The 21,720-nt window shown below is 45.5% G+C and overlaps 2 protein-coding genes across 2 annotated transcripts; one reads left to right on the top strand and one right to left on the bottom strand.

Annotated features, from left to right (window-relative positions):
- Positions 1-4,369: 4,369 nt before the first annotated feature.
- On the bottom strand, positions 4,370-12,160 carry LOC129339532 (immunoglobulin superfamily member 1-like). The gene is made up of 5 exons (XM_054994114.1): positions 12,154-12,160; positions 11,631-11,915; positions 8,905-9,192; positions 7,365-7,625; positions 4,370-5,080 (listed from the first exon to the last, which is right to left on the bottom strand). The coding sequence occupies exons 1-5, from the start codon at positions 12,158-12,160 to the stop codon at positions 4,857-4,859; spliced, it is 1,065 nt and encodes a 354-aa protein (XP_054850089.1). The 3' UTR covers positions 4,370-4,856.
- A 5,643-nt stretch (positions 12,161-17,803) lies between these two features.
- NDUFA3 (NADH:ubiquinone oxidoreductase subunit A3) lies at positions 17,804-20,943 on the top strand. Its single transcript, XM_054995047.1, has 4 exons — positions 17,804-17,892; positions 19,051-19,125; positions 19,420-19,497; positions 20,724-20,943. Exons 1-4 carry the CDS (start codon positions 17,877-17,879, stop codon positions 20,813-20,815), a joined length of 261 nt encoding a protein of 86 aa, XP_054851022.1. The 5' UTR covers positions 17,804-17,876; the 3' UTR covers positions 20,816-20,943.
- The last annotated feature ends 777 nt before the right edge of the window (positions 20,944-21,720 follow it).

Here is a 21,720-nt window from a genome sequence, read left to right as displayed (position 1 = left end):
AGAAGTTGTTGCAGGGAACAGTAGCCATGCTGGGAGAAGTCCAGTTTCTGTCCGCTCTGCTGCTGATAGAGATCCCCAAATTCTCTCAAGGGGACACCCCTAGGGTGGCCCCGCAGGAAAGTCAGGATGCTTCCTTTAAACCCCACACCAGAAGACTGATCCATGGATACATCTGCAGAAGCACAAATGAAAATGTAGCTATTGGTTCTGGAGTGGCAGGGAAGAAACCCTGATACCACAGTTAGAAACTTATGGTGGTCTCCATCTTCAGTTGCTACTACCTAGTGCCTACTACTAAGAAGTATGGCTTTGAGTCCAATAAGGATAGTTTTCAAGTCCCATCTCTATCTAGTGTTGCCAACTGTGGGTAGAGCCTGGGGAAGAGCGGGACCTTAGAGGGATATAACGCCATAGCATCCACCCTCCAAAGCAGCCATTTTCCCAGAGGAACTAGGGTTGTGGGTGCCCCCTTGCAACTGGTGGGAGATAATGGGGCTGATGATGCACTCACATGGCCAGTAACATGCTCACATCACTCCCGTGTGTTCAGAAGTGGTGCTCTGACGTTTCTCAAAATGCTAGGGTTTTACCATAGAGTCTTCCAGAAATGCCAGAGCGTCCCTTGTCACTTCTGGTTTCTCAGCGCCCAAGTCACAAATGGGCATCAAAAGGACACTGGCAGGAAATTGAATTTAAGGGGAACTGATCTCTGTCATTTGGAAAGCAGTTGTAATTCTGGGAGATCTCTAGGCCCCACCTGGAGGTTAGCAACCCTATCTTTATCGTTGATCAGAAGCATCATTACTTTTAAGTTGGTGCAAACACTGTTCTTTTTAATGTAGAACCTTAGTACTAATGATATTCTGGATTCCTTTCGAGCGTTTATAGAGCATAACATACATCCCCTTATTTTTCACAGCAGTCCTGAAGGGTAGGCCAGTAGTTAGGCCACTTAAGCAGTCCCATGGCTAAAGCAACATTTGAACTGGGACCTTCCCAGTTCAGACTCTTAGCCACCACACTACCTCCAATAACTACCACTTAGTAATATTCACTAGCTGTTTTGAGTATTTCAGTGTTAAGTAGCAATGCTAATACTATTAATAGTAGGACAGTGCCCATGGCACAGCACAGAGAGAAATTCCCACCACAATGACCTGACACTCTAAATTTCATAAGCAGACAGTATGGAGAAAAGTTCAGGGAGGGAAGAAAAATGGGAGTAGCAAAAGCAACATAGACAAATGGGAGTAAACACAGTTATCTGATACTGGTTCACACTACCCTCAAATCCTGGGGGACTGGATGCATTCCCTAGCACCGTGTCCCCCTTGTGGTGCCCACCATGCGCGATTCCTGCTAACCACTTGCTTCGTCCCCAGCATATCTTTCCCCCAAAGCAAGTAGCCAACCAGACTTTCCTCCACCTGATTGGAGTGGGTAGTGGTTCAGAAAAGCCCAGGAAGCATTACTTTTATGTCTGTAGGAAGTAGTACCCCTTTGGACACTGCTGCCTCCATCAGGAGAAGGATGCTTGGCTTGAAAACTCCCTGTGTTTTGTAATTGGCCCCTATACCAAGACAACCATTTTGGAACGGCACCCACTACCTGTTCTCAGGATGGGAACAGAACACCACCACAAATGTGTGCCATTATGACAGTGCAGCAGCTCACAACTCTGCGCACTGCAAAGGGGTCCCTCTTTCACTTCCAGGGCAAGGCCTAGTAAAAAAGCCAACAGAGGTTTGGGGCAATAAAGTAGGCAGGCTTGCTAGCAGTCTCTTGTTTTAAGATCCCACAGGCCATTAAAACACTTCTGTGACCACCTATATAGTCAGGGCCCAATCACCACTTCTCACAACTTGGTAGTCACTTGTAATGCATGCGCGCGCGCACATAGATGCGTGCACACTACCCATGTAATGAGTAACAGAAGATTACCAATGTCTAAAGATACACGAGTAGACCACAGCATGGTCATTGCCCCACAGCCTATGAGACACCTCTAAGGTTGCCCACTCTTCAGTGGCACAGATCTGGCCAAGTGAGGGCCTGGCTAGGGTTGCCTACACTATATTGGGAAATTCCTGGTGATTTCGGGGTGAAGCCTGGAGAGGGCAGGGTCTGGAGATGGGAAAGGCCTAACGAGGGTATAACGCTAGAGTCCACCCTCCAAAGCAGTCTTTGACTGCAGCAGAACTTACCTCTGTCATCTGGTGATTAGTTGTGATTTCAGGAGGTCTTCAGGCCCTACCTGGAGGCTAGCAGACCTAAAAGCCATTGTAATTCTAAGCAAGCTCCACACCTCACCTGGAGGTTGGCAACCCTAGTAGTAGCAGAGAGATTCCTTTATGATCACAACTAGGGGTCATTTCGTAGAAAAAGAGCTGGAGGAACTTATTAGCATAACTCATTCGCATATGTCATGCCCCTTGACATCACTGGAAGTGTGTTATTAACAACTGATTTGCATATGCCACACCCCCTGACATCACCTATCCTGGCTGTTTTGAACCCAATCCTGGCCATTCAGGGACAAAATTGGGCCCAAAATGGCAAAAAGGGGCCGAAAAGGGGCCCAAAATGGTCAGGATCGGGCCGCTGCTGAGCAGAACAGTGATCCACCACCCATCAGCGGCCCGATCCGGGCCATTTCGGCCCTAATCCAAGCCAAAACTGGCCCCAAATGGCTGAGTGTCAGGTGGGTGGGGCCACCTGACATGTGCCCTCTTTGGGGAACTGCCGGAACTGCGTTCCTGCGCGTTCTCCCTCAAAATGAGCCCTGATCACAACTATTCAGATCACTTTAGGTAAGATCAGAAGGATCTGATCTCACCTGAAACACTTCAGGTTGTTCCATTATGGTTGCCATTCTCCAGGTGAGGCCTGGAGATCTCCAAGAATTACAAATGACCTCCAGACTACTCAGTTCCCCTAGAGAAAATGGGTGCTTTGGATGGTGGACTCTATAGCATTACACCCCTCTCCTGCCCTCACCCCATCTTCTCCAGGTTCCACCCCCAAATATTCAGGAATTTCTTATCCCAGACTTGGCAACTCTGTGTTCCAATTACGAAACAAACAGTGGTTAAAAAATAAAATAAAAAATAGACTCTCTCGTTCCCTCCTTTATTAAGCTTAAGAAAGCTGGCCAGTGTGGTAGCCCTGCTCCCTTCCCCAGCCCTGAAAAATGTACTTATTTCCCCGCTTCTCCTCCATGCTTAAGCTTCGCTTTTCATTTTGGACATCCTCCATAGGAAGCTTTTCTATTTTTACCTATCCCATCTGCTGTTCCTAGAAATGGGACTCTGGTGGAAGTCATTAATTAGTTCCGCTAGAAACTAATGAAAAGGGGGCCTAGATTACAAAGCACAGACAGGGTGGAATAGAGGAAGGGGAGGGACAGGACCTACTGAGCTAGGCTCCGGGGCAGAATTCTTCACTGACAAAGCAAAGAAACTTCTTTCACTTACCCAAATACTTGTGCTTTCCACAACATCGTTCTTTCGCACTGAAACTGAACAACAACATATTTGCCTTTCTTAATCAGCAGTTTATACCACCAGTCCCAGTCAAGCTAGAAATTGCTAACTGGCTTCACCTGGGAAGGGAGCAACACTTAACCCTTAACATGCTGTGGCTGTCTGATTAATGTTATTTATTTATATTAATGTATGCCTCCACTTTTCTCCCCAGTAGGAACCCAAGTGGGCTTACATAATCCTCCTCTCTTCTATGTATCCCCTCAACAACTTTGTGAGACAGGTTAGGCTGAGAGTGTGTGACTGGCCAAAGGTCACCCAGCAAGCTTTCATGGCAGAGTGGGGATTCAAACCTGGGTCTTCAGGTCCTCGTCCGACATCATAACCACTACACCACACTAGTTTGTTCTCTCTCTCACTCTCTCCAGAGAACTCTATTCCTAAGGCTGCAATTTGTTTTCCTGACACTCGTATGCCTTTAAAAGTAGCATGGCACACAAACATTCAATGAGTAAAGCTTTTCCTAAAACTGCCAGGATAGATTTGGTTCCCAGTTCCTTAATTGTAGTTCTTCATTCCTTATTCAGCCTAGTTGCATAGTAGCTCCATGCTTGGGAAAAGTGGCACCTATAGTTACAATAAAAAAAAAAGGGAAAAGTGGCACCTATAGAATCTTTCCATATCACACAGTTGTCATAGGCATAGTAGGAGCAAGAACTGACAATCCCATAATTATAAGAAATCCACCTCTTGGGTTGCCACATATTGGTATTGTGGACAAAAATCCAAGTATTATACTTGTGGAATTGTACTTTTACTTTGTTAAATCTGTACCAGTCTTTATTGTGCTCAACCTCACAACAACCCTGTGAGGTAGGTTGCTTTTATTACCATTTTACAAATGGGAAATTGAGGCAGAGGAATATTGGCTTACCAAAGGCTACACAGTGTGTTTTGTATGGACCTTCTGAAACCTGATCTTGAACCCACTTTCCCAAGATCCAGAACCAACTTCTAAGCCACTGGGCCAAAAAAGTTCCCAGGTTCCCAAGCCATTTTTCTCCAGAGGAAATGATCTCTGTAGTCTGGAGATGTAACTCTTGGAAATGTCCAGGTCCTACCTGAAGGTTGGCAACCATAGGGACCACCCAACCCAGTTGCTGGCCCTGGTGTTACCATGAGATAGAGCTAAATATATAGCTAAATGTATCAGTGGTCTGGTGGCAGGTCCATAAAAGATGGTCAATGAAGTCTTGTAGATCTGTGGCTTTAAAGTCATGATCTTCCAAGCTCTTCCTTCAGAGAAGACTACACCAGAATAAATTGGCAGAGGCCTGCCATGGCTGGCTTCTGGCCCATCCTTCTCTCACTTCTTCAAACACAGGTACCAGGGCAGGAGGTTTTGCAAAGCAGAGCCTCTATCAGTCCACTGGGATCTTCCTGGGCCAGGATCTCCTCGCTTGGCACGCAGCCCCTTTGCTGTCTCTCATTCCAATATGCATCAGCTACGAAAAGCAGAGCCACTAGAAGGATGCCAGCCCCAAGTCCAAGTCGCAACATGTTGGCCTTGCTGAAATCAGTGCTCCGGGAACGAGAGTCTTTCAAGGAACAGAGGGGGGGGGGGGGGAGGAAATACTTTACAACAAAGCAAAAAGAATGAACTTTCTCTTATTTTTAAAAGTTTTCAGTATACAGAGTGTTTTTTTTTAAAGTTTTTATTTTAGCTAACTATATCAAATCATTGAGTATGCAGCTCCAAAATGGAGCAAGTAAGATTCCCTTTGGGCCATTCTGTCTCAAGAAAATATCATGGGGGGAGAGAGGCAGGAGCGACATATCTGCCCATACCGTGGTCCTGAGCAGATTTGGGCCCCTGTGGCTCTTGAGAAAGCAGCTCCCCAAAGCTCCTGTGTGACTGGGAGGGTGAGTAAGGCCGCATAGCCTGAATCCTACTTGTTAAAAGCCGTATAGTCTGAGCCTTAATGGTAAATGCTTCTGTTCTGGAAAACAATCTGTAAAACCCCCATGTGAACAGATTATGCAAGCATGTCTTTTGCTGCACAAGCTGAAAAGCAACAGCTGATGATGGCTTCTAGCATGCGTGCCCTGCAAGTTCATCAGGAGCACCACACACATATGTGTGACTTTCACACGCAATGATCTGCATACAAATGCTTTTGCTGTTTCCCACACTGAATTTTTTCCCCACTTTGAAAAAACGTAATAGTTTGGATCATACAAATGCACATGGAAATGGATCTTCCTGCCTTCTCCCAGAAGTCCCCGATAATCTCCTTTCTACTAGCACAAAAGATGAGGAAAGTTTGGCCAATTATCCCCCCTGACTCACCTACACACTGCTCTCCTTTGTGCCTTTTTATCCCTGGCCTGCTTTGATGGTGGCAATACTTTTGGGGGGATCATGGGGGCTGCTGGGGGGATGTGGGGAAATCTACTGTGCTAAGATGTTCTCTATTTGATATGGATGACTGATGTCAGGGGTCATTTCGTAGAAAAAGAGCTGCAGGAACTCATTTGCATAACTCATTAGCACAACTCATTAGCATATGCCACACCCCTTGCCATCACCAGAAGTGTGTCATTAGCATAACTGATTTGCATATGCCACACTCCTGACATCACCTATCCTGGCTGTTTTAGATCCAATCTTGGTCATTTAGGGCTGAAAAAGGCCGGAAAGGGGCCCAAAATGGTCAGAATTGGGCCACTGCTGAGCGGGTGAGTGATCCACCACCTGTCAGAGGCATGATCCTGGTGGTTTTAGGCCCAATCCTGGACATTTTGGGCCAAATGCAGGCCAAAATGGGCCCAAAATGGCCAAAAATCAGGTGGGCGGGGCCACCTGACATGTGACCTCTTTGGAGAACTACCGGAACTGTGTTCCTGCGCATTCCCCCTCAAAATGAGCCCTGACTGATGTACTGAGAGTTTTGTAAACATACCCTGGTAGCTTGTTTTGGTATAGCAGACTCCAATGCAACATAATTTCCTGTCAACATATTTATTGGAGAGGTGTCAGGGTTGAAGTGTTTGTATGTAACCAAAGAGACTCCATATTAATTCTTTCAGTATTCTAAGTGCTTTGTTCACAGGTGCCAGGATGTTCCCAGCCACTATCTCACGGAAGGGGATTGTTTTGGCTATCGCTTCTCCAGCCTTGGGAAACTTTCGCTTTCTCAGCTTCAAAGGGATTGTTTTGAGAACTATGTGGGGAGGTTGGGCCTGCTGGGTTCTGATACTTTGTAACTCATGCTTTGCCTATCATTCGTAACAATACACATGTACCAGCCTGGATATTGTATCTGGGCCCGTGGACTATAATGAATTCTTTCTTCAGTAAACTTTTGAAAACAACGGGCTTTTGTCTGATTGCAGAAGGTAGTCTGGAGTAAGGACATTATCTAGCCACAGTTCTGACAAGAGGTCTATTTTGGGCCCTAGTGGTTGCTTGAGTATGGCTGCCTGTCATCCATTCCACACATCCATCTTGCTGACCTTGGCTCAACCTCACCACATCCATCTTTCCATATGTACACATTATCATAACCTTGTGCTTATATACCACTCTTCTGGATCGATTAGTGCCACATTTAAAGTGGTTTTCAAAGTCAATGTCATTTTTATCCCCACAAACAGACTCCCTGTGACATAGGTGGGGCTGAGAGAACACTGAGAAGCTGTGACTGACTCGAGGTCACCCAGTTGTCTTTGTAGAGGAGTGGGGAATCAAACCCAGTTCTCCAGATTAGAGTCCTGCCGCTCTTAACCATTACACCAGACTGGCTCTCATCATCCCATTATTTTGTCCATCTGCCTGACTTTTGGCTTTCCTACACTTCCTCCATGTCTCCTTGGGCTCACCTTGTGTCCACGCATCAGTGTCATTGAGCCAATTTAACCCATACAGGCAACTCAGCTCTCCTGTGGTAGTACTGAGGGCCTCTTCAGTGAGGTTGAAGCTCGTGGTCCTGCCATCTTGCCAAGCTCTGGTCTGAGCAAACAGCTTCCCATTCTGGTAAAGATAGAACCAGCCTTCACTCATGGAAGGTGCTGAGCAATTCACGCGATATCTCCCTGCGGAGTCCACCAATACCTCCTGGTAAATAGGAACTTCAGCTGCATCTGGAAGAGTAAACCTGAGAGGTGATAAAACTGAAAAAAAAAATCTGAAGAAAACTTCAGTGATGTTACAATGTTTTTTTTCTCTTTAAGTAGCATGTTTCTCATCCTCATGGTCATAGACCTATACTTAAAAAAAAGAAGACGAATGAGGCTGCAAAGGTTAGAGGAATTTTCTATCAGTCCAAATTACTGGCCGCAGAGAAGGTCTCTCAGTTTACCTCCTGTTGCTGCTTTCACACACACATACACACACTCCAATCTGGGGCTTGCTGCTTGGGCAGCTGGCTTCTGGCAACAGCAGTGGCTCATGCTCCCCTCACACAGAGCGAGAGCCACTCCTTGCATGACCCTGATCGTGGGGCAGTGTGTGTGTGGGGGTGTAGTTTGCCAAGGGCCCCAGAATCACTGAGACTGTCCCTGAATAAAGCTAGGAAAGCAAGTGTGTACAAAATCCAGTATCCCTTCCTGCCTTTTATGTACAAAAGGCCAGAGAACACTGGGAATTCTGCACTATGTAATTCAAAATGGTATACTCACAAAATTTTAATTCCATGCTTGTAACATTTTTGACAAAGCTGAATGCCTTTAATCAACTTGCAAGCTTTATTTTGGTTTAGAATTTGTTCTTAGCTGTGCCTGTTGTTTGTTTCTCAGGATTTATAGTTTTGGAATACCGGCACGCAAAAAGGCAGGTCTGTGGCCTTTGCTACATCAAGGGACACCTCTGCTTTCTTGATTACTGGAACTTATTATTAATAACCATTAATAGCCTACTTTTCTCACCAAGACTCAAGGCAGATGACAAAATAAGTAATTCAAACAGACAGCAAGAGCCTCCAATAAACAATGCAGTATGGCTCAGATTCCAGAAATGGAAAACAATTCAAACACAAGATATGAAACAAGATTCAGAGTTAGACACACCATACATTATTCTGTGCCATAATGAGCCACATCTAGAGCCACTCCCCGCTGCTGCAATCTACTTGTTTTCTCCTGGCCACGTCCTTTGATACCTCCTAAACAAGCCAATCTCAGCCTCCAGCCACTACCATCCCTAGAAACGTTAGGTGTTGTTTTTTTTAAGCAGGGATGCTAAGCTTTAATCAGTGGCAGAATGGTAGGGGCTACAATTCAGCAGCAGAGCTTCGGTTTGCATGCAGAACGACCCAAGTTTGATCCCAATATTTCCTTTAAAGGGAGCAGGCCATGTGAAAACCTCAAGCCCAGAGCATTCCCAAAACAAAGATGGTCACCTTAAAACCCTAAGATTCCTCACCTGTTACTGTTAGTTGTACTGGGTTGCTGGCATTGGACCAGATGAAAGGTTCTGTGATGCTGTGATAATAGCAGGTGTATCTGCCCGTATCAGCCACAGTGACATCCTTCAAGAAGAATTCAGCAATGTAAGAGTCTCCCCGGGGGATGACCTCCATCCTGAAGTCCCTGCCTTGATAGAGGACAAAGGCCACTCCAGGTAATGGAGCCCAGCAGCGGATCGTCCAGTCCTGCCCCAAAGAGACCTCAGTACCAGGACTCACGGCAATGAATGGCTTGGGGTAATGATCTGTAGCAGACAGAAAAAATGTCCATCCACTGAGCCTTAGGCCTTATTCTCTGCTGACATTTTTCTATACTCCTCAAGAGCTCCTTCTTTTAGTAAAACCTTCTTGTGAGCCCAGTCATGGGCCATTTCCACACGGCTTACCGCTGCTTGTAACAACCTGGAAGACTGCGCAAAAAATGCAGATCACGTTTTCTCATGCGAGATTTGCGCGATGTCACGTGACGTCACGTAATTTAAGTTGAAAAAAAATAGTAGAGTATACCCGCTCACCTTTGAATAGCCAAAGGGAGCCAACTTAAGCCCCTCCTCTGACCTAGAAACCCCACCCCTTTTTGAGTCTCTGCAGAATGTTTCTTACACAAAGACACTCAAGTGAAGGAAGATGCAGGAGACATAGGTCGAATCCACATTCACCCATTACCCGCATGTTTATCGGATATCTTCCGTTTGCCTCCAATCCGCAATTTTTTCCTCTTCGTTCACATTCCTGCTTCCAATCCATCTTTCTCGCGCGTCCCTCCGGTCACACGGCCGCTCGAAAACCGCTTTTTTGGGCGGGACCTTTTTTTCCCGCCCATTTTTTTTATTTTTTTGAGCGCACTTTTCCGTTATTTCGATCTTGCCTTATAAAGAAACATCATTGAAGATAATGATGCCTCTCTTTCCCCCACTGACAGCACTGATGGCTCTCTCCCGTTTCTTTTTTGGAAATTTGGAAGCATGTGGGAAGCTTTCGTGGGCATTTACTATGCAGGACAGTTCAGTGCCTGAATTTTACTGAAGGTCCTGCTCTGTGTTTTCTTTATTTCGAATGACTGATTCACCGTAATTTCGATATTACAGTAATATAAAATAAAAAAAATAAAAAAACAGTTAAAAAGGAAGTTTCGCGAGTCCGTTCTGAGGATGGATTCACCCCAAAATGATTTTTCAAACTACCAGATTTGATTCAGAAACAGCATAATCAATAAATCCAATGCTATGAAGTCAAAAACAGTCTTTTGCAGACTACGGAGCACTTGCAAGTTGAATCAGCCAATAGGAACTCTTGGAACGGCCGGAGAGACAGGAAGGGGGGTGGTTTTTAAAAAAACCACATAAATTGTGCATTGGCCCGTTCACGGCCACCGTGAAACTCCTGTTGAAAAACTGTGACCACATATTCGGGAGAAATGCGAATGAAATGCGTCTGTTTAATGAGGTAATGTGACCGGCACTCGGGATTGCGTGGGGAATGCGGGGAACATGCGACTTAGAATGAGTAATGTGGATTCGCCCATAGTTTTAAAAGACAGAATTTAGGCAATGGGGCAATAGTTTGAAAAGGCAGGGCCCATTGACAGAGCCTTCCGTTCTGTCTTTTTAAACTACACATCCAGGCTAACACTGCATCTCCTTTCACTTGAATGTCCTCATGTAAGAAGTATCATGTAGAGAGACTCTTTGTAGTCCCCATTTCCTAAATTCAAAGCTCACACTCCTAGCCTATGAGTGAGCCACACTAAACCATGCCTTTTAATATTTCCCAAATAACAATTAGAAACGTTAAAAAGTTAACCTATTTTTTCCTCTCTCACTGATTTGACTAAAAAGATTCGTTTTAATTGACTTATACCAGACCTCTTGCAAAGCCTATCTTGCTTGTTTGAATCAAAGTGTGGGGCAGCCCAGAATGGTGTGGAGTGTTAATCGATATTCCCTACCGGTCTGCTTCCTTCTCCACTCGCTCTTCTGACCTCCTGTTGGCACTTCCAGTAGTGGACAGGTGAGGGAAGTGCCTCCAAGGGGGAGGGCAGACATAAATATTGTGTGTAGGGTTGCCAACAGGCAGAAGAAAAATGCCCTTTCCCTTTCATAGAAGCTTAGTGTGTGGAAATGGGCAGCTGAAACTTTTCATGGCATGGAGGTAAATAAGATCACTTCGTCAATAACATCCCATTGAGCCTGTACTAAAAGGACAGGACATTTTTTTCCTCCAGATACCTAGAAACCCTAATCATGTGCCAGCTTCCTAGCATGGGGAAAGTAAAACAATTATTAAAAACAGCATTAGTTTCATGCCAGAGCTCACTCTCTGAAAAGAAACTGCAGAAAGACTGCCCAGATCTTTGTATCACCCAAGGAAAGGAGGATGACAAACACCCATATCATATATATTTTCTTGACCCTTGCCATTATCAAATGGGAGGTAAGCCTCACTGGTTTACATGGAACATAGGGTTTGGGCCTCTGTATTTTAGGAACCTAAACCATAGCATTTGGGTAGCCTGGAATAAACAAAAACTTTAGGCTCAAAGCATCAGGGTCCCGATTCCTAACCATGAAAGCACACAGGAGACCTTCTGTGGCTCTCCCATCAGCCCTTGTATCAAGCCTCCTTCGCTGTGCAACTTCTGGCCATCCAAACCTGGCGAAGTGACTCCTGGCCCAATGCTTACCTTCAGTGACATTTACAGGGTTGCTGTGTGGGGAATGAAGTGTCTTCCCAGCATCCCAGACCTGATAGCTGCAGCGGAATTGCTCACTGGAGCCAGAGCTGTGGACTATGAAGGTCACTTCAGACTGTGTGGGTGAGGCTTTCTTTTCAGCTACAGGTTCTTGGATGCCTCCCTGGTATAGAGAGAACCAGCCGCCTGCATATTCCTCAGGAGATGTACATCGAAAGTGGTGTTTTCCTTCAGCGTCTGGAGCCCGGTGCCAGAAGATGGATGGTTTTGGAAGGGCTAAAAGAGAGAAGGGGAGGTTTGCAAACCCCAGAAACCCTGGATTCAGGTTGCCCAATCCTCTTGCTCCCTTCCTGGAGTGGAGAGAGAAATTAAAGTTGCCCTGGAGCAAGTCAAGCTGAGTGTTCCAGATTAGCATTGCAGGGCCACTTCAGTTTCATGTGGTGGACAACAGTATGTTTTCAGCCACTGCATCATTCCTCAATGGAGTAGGAGACAGTTGGCAAGCAGACACCACCCGTCATGGCTGATGAAGAGTCCGAGCCAAGCATTCCCTGAGGGTCAGTCACAGTTGCGGGTGCTTGGTTCTGCTTGCTCCTGGCCACCAGTGGCCCTCTTGTACACTGGCCTGCCACCTGGAAATTTCCATGTAAGTTAAACGGCCAATCCTCCCCTGGTTCCTTCCACCTCCTGCCACCAGATGTTAACCTACAAGACCGAGCCAGAATTGCCTCCAGACTGTAACATTGCCAGCCAGATGTCCCTGGGAAGCTCACCACCAGGACATAACACCCATTTCCCCACACCACTTCTGATCCTGAAGGTAGTGCAAGACAGCTGCCCATTGGAAGAACTGCACTGAGAAACTGGCTGTTTTCTTCTTTTTTGATTTTGTAACATCTGGCCTGATGGAGAGTTCCGGGGAACTCAACAGCTTGCATCTTGTTACGTGACATTAGGGCCGTTTCCACACGACTTACCAGCCTCTGGAATGTTGTACAAAACACACGGAAGATAGCATCTTCTCGCGCAAAATCGCACCAGGAAGATGCTGGCCGTTTCCACACTACTCACCTTCATCCGGAACGCTGCAGAACGTCATGAAAAAAATGCGGAAGATAGTGTCTTCTCGTGCGAGTTTTGTGCGATGTCGTGCAAAACTCATGCGAGAAGACACTATCTTCTGCATTTTTTTCGTGAAATTCTGCAGCATTCCAGATGAAGGTGAGTAGTGTGGAAACGGCTGCTATCATCCGGGAGTTTTGTGCGACATCACGTCTTCCTGGTGCGATTTCGCGCGAGAAGACACTATCTTCTGTGTGTTTTGCGCAACATTCCAGAGGACGGTAAGTCGTGTGGAAACGGCCATAGTTGGACTTAATAAAAGATATCACAAGGGATTGCATTCTTGGATTTTTCTTTTGGACCAACACAGCTACAAGCAACTTATCCACTGAGATAGCTATCTTCCATTATTTTTTTATCCTCATTTCAAATGATCTAAGCAGACGTCACCATATGTTGTGATAATGAATTCTGTAAGTTAATTATGCGGTGTGAAAATGAACTTCCTTTTTTTTTTTGTCTGTCCTGAATCCACCCTAAATCACCGAAGTCAAAACTCTGAAGGTGCTTTCCGACTCCCACCCTATGTTCTAATTAAAAGATCCCAATTCCTCTATCTAAAACTCTAAATCACGAGTTATCCCCTCTATCTAAAATCACGAGTTATCCTCTCTATTGCCATCCTTCCCCCAAAGAATCCAGTCACTATGCTTGGATCTCATTAACCCATTCTTCTTCAGAAGCATTATTTCTGCATATTCTCAGAGCTTAACCCTTCACTCCTTTTTGCTTAACTCAAAGGATTCCTCCACTTATCTTCCTAGTTGAAGATTTGTCCCCAAAGTTCCACATCCCGCTGGTTTTCCTCAATGCCTAAGGATTATCCACAGAGGAAAGAAAAACACCACGAGCTACCCTGCTAACTACTCGTGGATCTAAAGAGCCAAATGGTACTCACAGATAGTAAGAAGTAAGAAGGGGAGAGTAACAGGCATCCTCAGAACATACAAGGAGTCTTCAAACGAGAACTGAAGCCTCTGGAACTCTCAGCACATAATGCCTTTCAGGAAATGATCCATCATCAACCACAATGGAAAAAAGAAAAAAGGAAAGAAAAATAGTACTTCTCTTTTTGACAAAGGCAGGTATAAATGAATGCATACACAAGATTTTTTTCCCCCTATATAACTTTGGAAGCAAAGATCCTCAGCCCAGGTTTTGAAACTCGACAAGAAAAAAATGATGGAGGGCATACCATTCCACAGTCAATTTTTATGTCTGTAAGGTGATTTTGGAAACTAGGAAGTCAACCCCCTACCCCCATTGGCCTTTTATGGGTGGCCACAGCACAGATCGGTTTGCCAAATTTTATTGATGCTCAGGAAAAGCTTCTTTTGGATCTTCCATGTCCAGAGGCAGTACGTCTCTGCATAGAAGCTGGGGTGGGGGGCTGGGGAAGACAAGAGCATGCTCAGTTCAAGGTATTGGTTATCCCATACAAAGCTCTTTACGGCCTTGGTCCAGCATATCTATGGGACTCCCTCTCCCCCATGTTCCTCCATGATAACTTTGCTCATCTGAACAGGGTCTCCTGCAGGTGCTGCCCTGCACATGGGCAAAATCAGCAGCTGCCGCTCCACGTGCATTCTCTGTGGTGGCCCCGACCCTATGGAACGGCTGCCTGAGGAAGTCAGGAGAGCCCCCACACTCCTGGCTTTCTGCAAACAATGCAAAACTGAATGATTCAAAAAGGCTTGTTACTCAGATAGGAAGGCTGTAGTGTAGGGAGGGGGTCTCAGATGCTTCACTAATGAGTTAGGGACCACAAACTTCCTAGGATTGCCAGCTCCAGGTTGTGAAATTCCTGGAGATTTTGGGAGTGGAGCCTGGAGAAGGTAGGGAATGGGGAGGCAAGGGACCTCAGCAGGGTATAATGCCATAAAGCCCACCCTCCACAGCGGCCATTTTCTCCAGGGCAACTAAGCTCTAAGGCCTGGAGATCAGTTATAATTCTGGGAGATCTCCTGCTACCACCTGGAGGTAGCTGTGTTGCCTTACATACTATCTGTTGCTTTAAGTATATGCTCCTATGTGCTACCTAAGGTTGCCAGCTCCAAGTTGGGAAATTCCTGGAGATCTGGGAAGTGAAACCTGGAGAAAGTGGGGTTTGGGAAGGGAAAAGACCTTGGCATGGCATAATTCCATTGTCCACTCCCCAAAGTAGCCATTTTCTCCAGGTGAATTGATCTCTGTGGCCTGGAGACCAGTTGTAATTCCGGGAGATCTCCAGCCACTACCTGGAGGCTAGCAAAGTGCTACCTGTGCTTCAATTAAGATCCTGCTGGGTAGTTATTTGTTGTCTAGTGTCAGTCCTAGAATTGCTTATGCTCTGTTTCAGCATTTCTTCAACTCTGTATTGGAGTCTTGCTAATGCTGTCTTTGTAAACTTGTAAACTTTGTAAACCCTGTCCTTGACAGGGTTTTTTTTCAGCTGGAACGCAGTGGAATGGAGTTCTGGAACCTCTTGAAAATGGTCACATGGCCGGTGGCCCCACCCCTGATCTCCAGACAGAGGGGAGTTTAGATTGCCCTCTGCGCCGCTTGGCAGTGCGGAGGGCAATCTAAACTCCCCTCTGTCTGGAGATCAGGGGGCAGGGCCACCGGCCATGTGACCATTTTCTCCGAGGGCAACCCACTGAGTTCCACCACCTCTTTTCCCAGAAAAAAAGGACTGGTCCTTGATATTGATTGTACTAATTGCACACTATGTAATCTGCCTTGAATTTCAGTGAGACAGACTATAAATGACATCAATCAGTCAGTCAAAAGCATGGCAGCTGAGGTGTGGGTGGGTATAAAAGTGATTTCCCAAGGTTGCATGAAGCTGGGAGTTTTTTCCAGAGTTTAGAATCAAAACCCTGGTTTATATCTTAGCCTTGTTCTGAACTCACTCTTTTTGGCCTTATGGGATTTTCAAGACAAGAGACATTCAGAGGTGGTTTGCCATTGCCTGCCTCTCCGTAGCAACCCTGGACTTCCTTAGTGGTCTCCCATCCAAGTGCTAATCAGGGCCAACACTGTTTAGCTTCTGAGATCTGACAAGACTGGGCTAGCCTGAGTCATCCAGATCAGGACTGTGAACTCAATGGAGTGGCCTTAAAGAAGCTGCCTCCTGTCAGCTTCAACATTCAAATCCACAATATGAGGAAAACAACAACATTGGAGCTCTTTTTGGATGGCTATGGTGAGAGTTCTGTGATCATCTGCATGAAGCCACTGAAAATGTTTGTATGCATGCGAAATCATATTATTATTGCTTTGAATGTTAGGGTCAACCTGGATATAATAATCAAGGGTTGCCAACTCCAGGTGGTGGCTGGAGATCTCCCACACAACTGGTCTCCAGGTCACCGAGATCAGTTCCCCTGTAGAAATTCGCTGTTTTGGAAGGTGGACTGTATGGCATTATTCCCTGCAGAGGTGATTTCCCTCCCCAAATTCTTGGAGATTTGAGGGTGGATGCTGGGGATGCTGGGTTTTGGGGAGGGAAAGGAGCTCAGCAGGGTCTAATGCCATAGAGTCCATTCTCCAAGGCAGCCATTTTCTTCACAGGAAATGATCTGTCATCTGGAGATCATTTATAATTCTGGAAGATCTCCAGGTCTCACTTGGAAGTTGGCAACCCTAGGTAGGGGGCGTCAGGGTAACCTGAGCCCTCCTTTATATGCCTGGCAACAGTGACGGGATTCCTGAGCAGGCTTGTACTTGAGCATTAGAAATTAACAGTGTCCAGATCCTGCGTAATTCCGAGTTTCATTCTACAGGGATATTCCTGAGCCAAAAAGAACAGAGTATTTTTATCCTGCAGTCTGGCTGTTTTGAAGGGGAACTGAACATGATATGTCCTCTTTATGTCAAGGCTGGACAACAGAATGAGCTTCCTTCCCTTACAGCCAAAAAGTCCCGAATGACTCAAAGGAAGCAGCTGCTAGACCGTGTGTGTGTATGTCTGTATATGTGCAAAGAGAAGGGATGACTGAGCTCCCTTTGGGTTTGGGTGGGGGAGACAGCAACATGGTTCTTTGGAAAGACAATGGATCCTAGGGGTTACTGGCAGAGGACCTCAGAAATTAATTCCTAAAAGTGGGATATAAAAAAAGCCCTGCCTAAAAACATACAAGAGCCCTGCTTTCTGATCCCCCCAGAAATGAGAAATGTTTCAGACTAGGATCTGAGAGGTCCATGTTCAAATCTCCGTGCTGCCATTTTCTATACTCTCAGCCTAATCTGCCTCACAGGGTTGTTGAGAGACTAAAATGCAGAAGAGAAGGATGTAAGCCTCTTTTGGGTCCCCATTCAGAAGAAAGTTGGGTTATAAATGAAACAAAGTAAGGGATTATTAAGTGGGGAGAAAAATGCAGTATGGGCATGCTCTGGAGGTTACTTTTCCCCATTTTTCATTTATTTCACTCAAACACCCATTATTTCTAGCAGGGGCCAGTTTTGTTTTGGTATCACAGACGATAAAGGTAGGGTTGCCAGCTCCAAGTTGGGAAATTCCTGGAGATCTGGGCGATGAAATCTAGAGAAACCTGGAGAAAGTGGGGTTTGGGGAGGGAAAGGACCTTGGCATGGCATAATTCCATAAAGTCCACCCCCCAAAGTAGCCATTTTCTCCAGGTGAACTGATCTCTGTGGCCTGGAGACCAGTTCCAGGAGATCTCCAGCCACTACCTGGAGGCTGGCAACGCTAGAGAAAGGACTGGTACCTGGTATACTGCAGCTATATGAGAAGAAGTCCTTTTCTCCTTTGGAGAAAATGCATCAGCTGAGGGTTGTCAACCCCAGGTTGAGAAATTCCTGGAGACTTGGGAGGTGGAGCCTGGGGAGGGCGGAATTTAGGGACAATTGGGAGAGAGGAGAGCTCAGGAAGTTATAATGCCATAGAGTCCACCCTCAGTTTTCCAGAGGAACGAATCTCTGTCATCTGAAGAGCAAAGGAAATAATTTCAGCTTGGAAATATTTAAAGAGGCACTGCAGAGAGGAAGGGAAATAGGAACCTACTTAGTATCTCGCAGATTTAACGTTTATTCCAGCATGAGCGTTCGTGAATCAGAGCGCCTATAAAACTACCGTTCCCAGAATGCTTTGTGCATTTCCTGCTCCATTGCAAGATGGCCGCTTTTAGCAGTAAGTGCAGTATTAGTTTGTGTGGGTTTGCTTGGAAAGAGGGGAATCAGTTTTTGCTTGGGGTAGGGCAAGCAGTGGATTTATACCCCCCTTTGCAAAAGGCATCAAGGACTATGATTAGGGGTGTAATGATCACTTGTTTCTAAAGGGGTGGGAAGAAATCCAAGGACGTTAAAAACATCAGAGGATGACCTTTGGTCAGTGGAGAAAGGATGTTGGAATGTAACTGTATGAGAGGGGACAACATGTACGATTTGGGGTTTTTACATTCGGTGAGTTTCCAGTCCCGATCATCCAGACTTGTAGAGTCCCTCTCTTTTCTCCAGGAATGTCAGTTTTGTTTCCACTAGATTCTGTGCTATGTTGAGTTTTCAACTCCCCCTTGGGAAATCCCGGGAGATTTGGTGATGGAACCTTGGAAGGACAGGGTTTGGGGAGGAGAGGGACCTCAGCGGGAAATAACGCGACAGAGTCTTTCCTCCAAAGCAGCCGTTTTCTCCAGAGGAGCCGAACTTTGTAGCCTAGAGAACAGTTGTAATTCGGGGAGATCTCCAGTCACCACCTAAAGGGTGGCAACCCTACATACTACGTGATTTTTTTACTCTTTTGTTGTTTAAAAAATTTTCTAAGGTGTGGATGGGCGACTCCTCACCCCCCCTTTTTTTTGTTCATCCATCAGTTCTCAGTGAGCTTTCTATCTGATACTATGATTCTGGTTTTACAGGCATGAAAAGTGGATGTGTGGGCAAACACTGATTTGATTAAGGCAGTCCAGTGAGTTAGTGTGTCTTGAGGACCTAGGGACCCGGGTTCCCAGAACTCTAAGCACATGAACCATAAAATGGGATCCCCACCCCCACCCCATGGCTATCTAATTGAGCCTCTACCGTTTATCTTACATAAAGCAATGCAAGCACTGGCAGAGCAAGGGTGCTTTCAGAGTAGGTTGCTCTAGGTGATTCTATGCAGGTGACCTGTGTCATTTTCTACAGTGGAAGATCAAAGTAAAACTCACCCAGCTGTGGCCTCTGAAACTGAGGTGCAGCTCTCCCCCCCCTCCCCCGGCCGCTCTTCTAATTTATTAGACTAGTCACTTTAAACAGAACCAACTATTAAAATAATTCTGTTAAGTATGCATGTTTCTGGTTGCTTCTGCAGAAATTGGTGCGTATCTGAAAAATGCCTGGGCCAAGGAACCTGTTATTGTGGCCTCTTTTGCCATTGCCATCCTAGGTGAGTACGTGTGGCTTTTCTGTTCATCTCAGGAATCCTTACAGAACACCCCCTCCTTTACAGGACATCATTATCATAGACTGCTGAATAAAACTTCCAGTTGCAGAGGCAGTGGAGTTCCAGCAGTGGAGAAGGGCTGTTGCCCTGTTCACGGGCTTCGTGATGGGAGGCATCTGATTGGCCATAGGAAGCTGGCGCAAATGGATCTTTGATCTAATCCACCAGAGCTACTCTTATGTTCTGCTTAGCGTGCCTTTTTGACCTACATCCTTATTTTCCCTTTCTCCATTTTAGCTGTGACAGTACCCTGGGTCAGCCCGCTGACTAAATATACCACCATGATCAACCAAGCTACACCATACACATATCCAGGTACAACCACCGATCTATAATGCTCACTCTTCTCTGGGGCAGTTGCTGATCTGATGGGGCGGGGGGTGGGGGAGAAGCTGTGTGAGTTCTTTATGTTGGTCTTTGGCATGATACCCATGCCAAAACCAGTTTTGGGGGCAGGAGGGCATCTGAAGAATGAAGGCAAATAGAATGCCTATGCAAGATGCATAGGTTTAGGGCTAATTTAAGTGATTAGAAGTTAACAAGTCATCCAACAGAGATAACAACTTGAGACAATCAAAGGGCAGGACTTTTGGCTTTGTACTCCTTGTGAGCTTCCAGGAAGCCTCTGGCTGGCCAGCCTAGGAAATAAGATGCAGAACTAGGTGGACTCTTGGTCTGATCCAAGCAGGGGCTCATTTTACATTACATCACACAGATGGTTCAAGGATAAGAATCTTCCACAATACTGTGAGATTAGTGGATCAGATGCCCAGGCCAGGTTTATTCTTTTGCTAAGTTTTTTTTAAAAAAAATACATAGCTGTCTTAAAAATCCCTACACATTTTGTAGGTGGAATATAAATATTTTAAGCAGTTTACGTCTTTTCCATCAATAAGGCAAAAAGCTCTGAAAACAGTTGCCTGAAAATGAGTGCGCTCACATCTTCAGATTCTGTGAATGGTTGGAGGGAGGGGAACACATGAATGGCAAACCTGTTGAGTATGCCACAAAAATACACCCTGTGGCTGTTTTATGTAAAAAGTTTCCAGTTCAAATCTGTTACCGCCAAAGAATTCAAAGCTGCACAATGTCTTATTAAAACTGGTTTCAGAAAACCTTGAAGAAAGATGAAACCAGATGAAGAGTGAAACAAAACCAAAATGTTATCATTCTACCTGTTGAAATACCCCTTAGAATTATTCCACCTTACAGACTTCCTTGAAAACTTCCATAGCAGGGCTTTCCTGAGGATTTCTGAAAAGCCAATCAATAGTGTGGGAACCACCACTATGAAAGCCAGTGCCTGAGTAGTAGCCAATTTCACCCGCATACTAGGTCCTAATTTGTGAAAGAGAGGCTAGCTGTAACAGCTACATGCATTGAGCGCATAGGCTGGGAAGCATACTGTAGGAAGCTGCTCAGATGGCGCCCTGGGCTTGTACTTCCTTCCTTCCTGAAAGTATTTAGCCTCATCAAAGCTGAAGCTTGGAAGTCCACCAGTACAAATCTGCTTGATTCCCACATTTCCCCTTTTTCCACAGTACCAGTTCGGGATGATGGCAACATGCCCGATATTCCCTCCCACCCATGTGACAAGGAAGGCCCAAGCCTTGAGTGGCTGAAGAACTTCTGAGACCTTGCAAAAGGCATACTGAGCTACAACTAAAGGGTCCACCAACCCACTGGCACCACACCACTACCTGTTGTTTTCTTGTAGATGTGTAACATACCCAGAGTGTAATAAAACTGCTGTGAATTAAAGACTGATTTCATGGGGTTTTGTTATGGGAAGCTTCTCCAGGATGGGCAAAACAGACTGTTTTTGAATTCTCCAAAGCACGACTGAAATTGTCAGCATGGTTCAGGTTCTGCAGCTTTCTCATCATGGGATGCTTTAAAATTACAATTTTGCTGAAAAGGAATTAAGAAATCTCCTTTAATACCTAGCATTCTCACACAACTGCACTAGTTAGATTTCTTTCGGTAGATAAGTAGCAGCATGCTTCAAGGTAGCTTGTGAGGTGGAGTTGGGCGGGGGGAGAGAAGGGTATGCTGTAAGCTTGTGGTCTTCAAGAATGAGAGAGATGTTCTTTGGATGCCTCATAGTCACAGCATCCCTCATTCAGAGTTGCATTTTTTAAATGCTGTCTTTTTAAAAAATTAAATTTAAAAAGCAAGTTTCTATTCCTTAGGGTTACAACAGTAAGCTGGAAAATGTATAAGCACTGCTGGGGGGTAGGGCTTTGCAGCGCTTCAATTAACTATCAGTACAAGCAAATAGTTAATTTGTATAATTTATTACAATTGCAGGATTCAGTTGTTGGCACAGCAAGGAAATTTGAAAGGCTAGAATAGGAACCGCCAGCCTGTCGTGCCGCATCTCATTGTGTCAAACTACTCACACAGCCTTGGCACCATGGTGCAGAGGTTGTTTCTCTTCTTAGCTGCACAGAAACATCCTTTGCTCACTGAGAATCTCTCCACCTCAAACAGTATGTACTTCTGATTCCAGTCACTTTTAGAACAATGTGTGGAAAC

The sequence above is a fragment of the Eublepharis macularius genome, chromosome 12 (assembly GCF_028583425.1).
Source record: "Eublepharis macularius isolate TG4126 chromosome 12, MPM_Emac_v1.0, whole genome shotgun sequence".
Lineage (NCBI taxonomy): Eukaryota > Metazoa > Chordata > Lepidosauria > Squamata > Eublepharidae > Eublepharis > Eublepharis macularius.
Note: the sequence above shows the minus strand (reverse complement) of the source record. Positions and strands in the feature narration are given on the sequence as shown.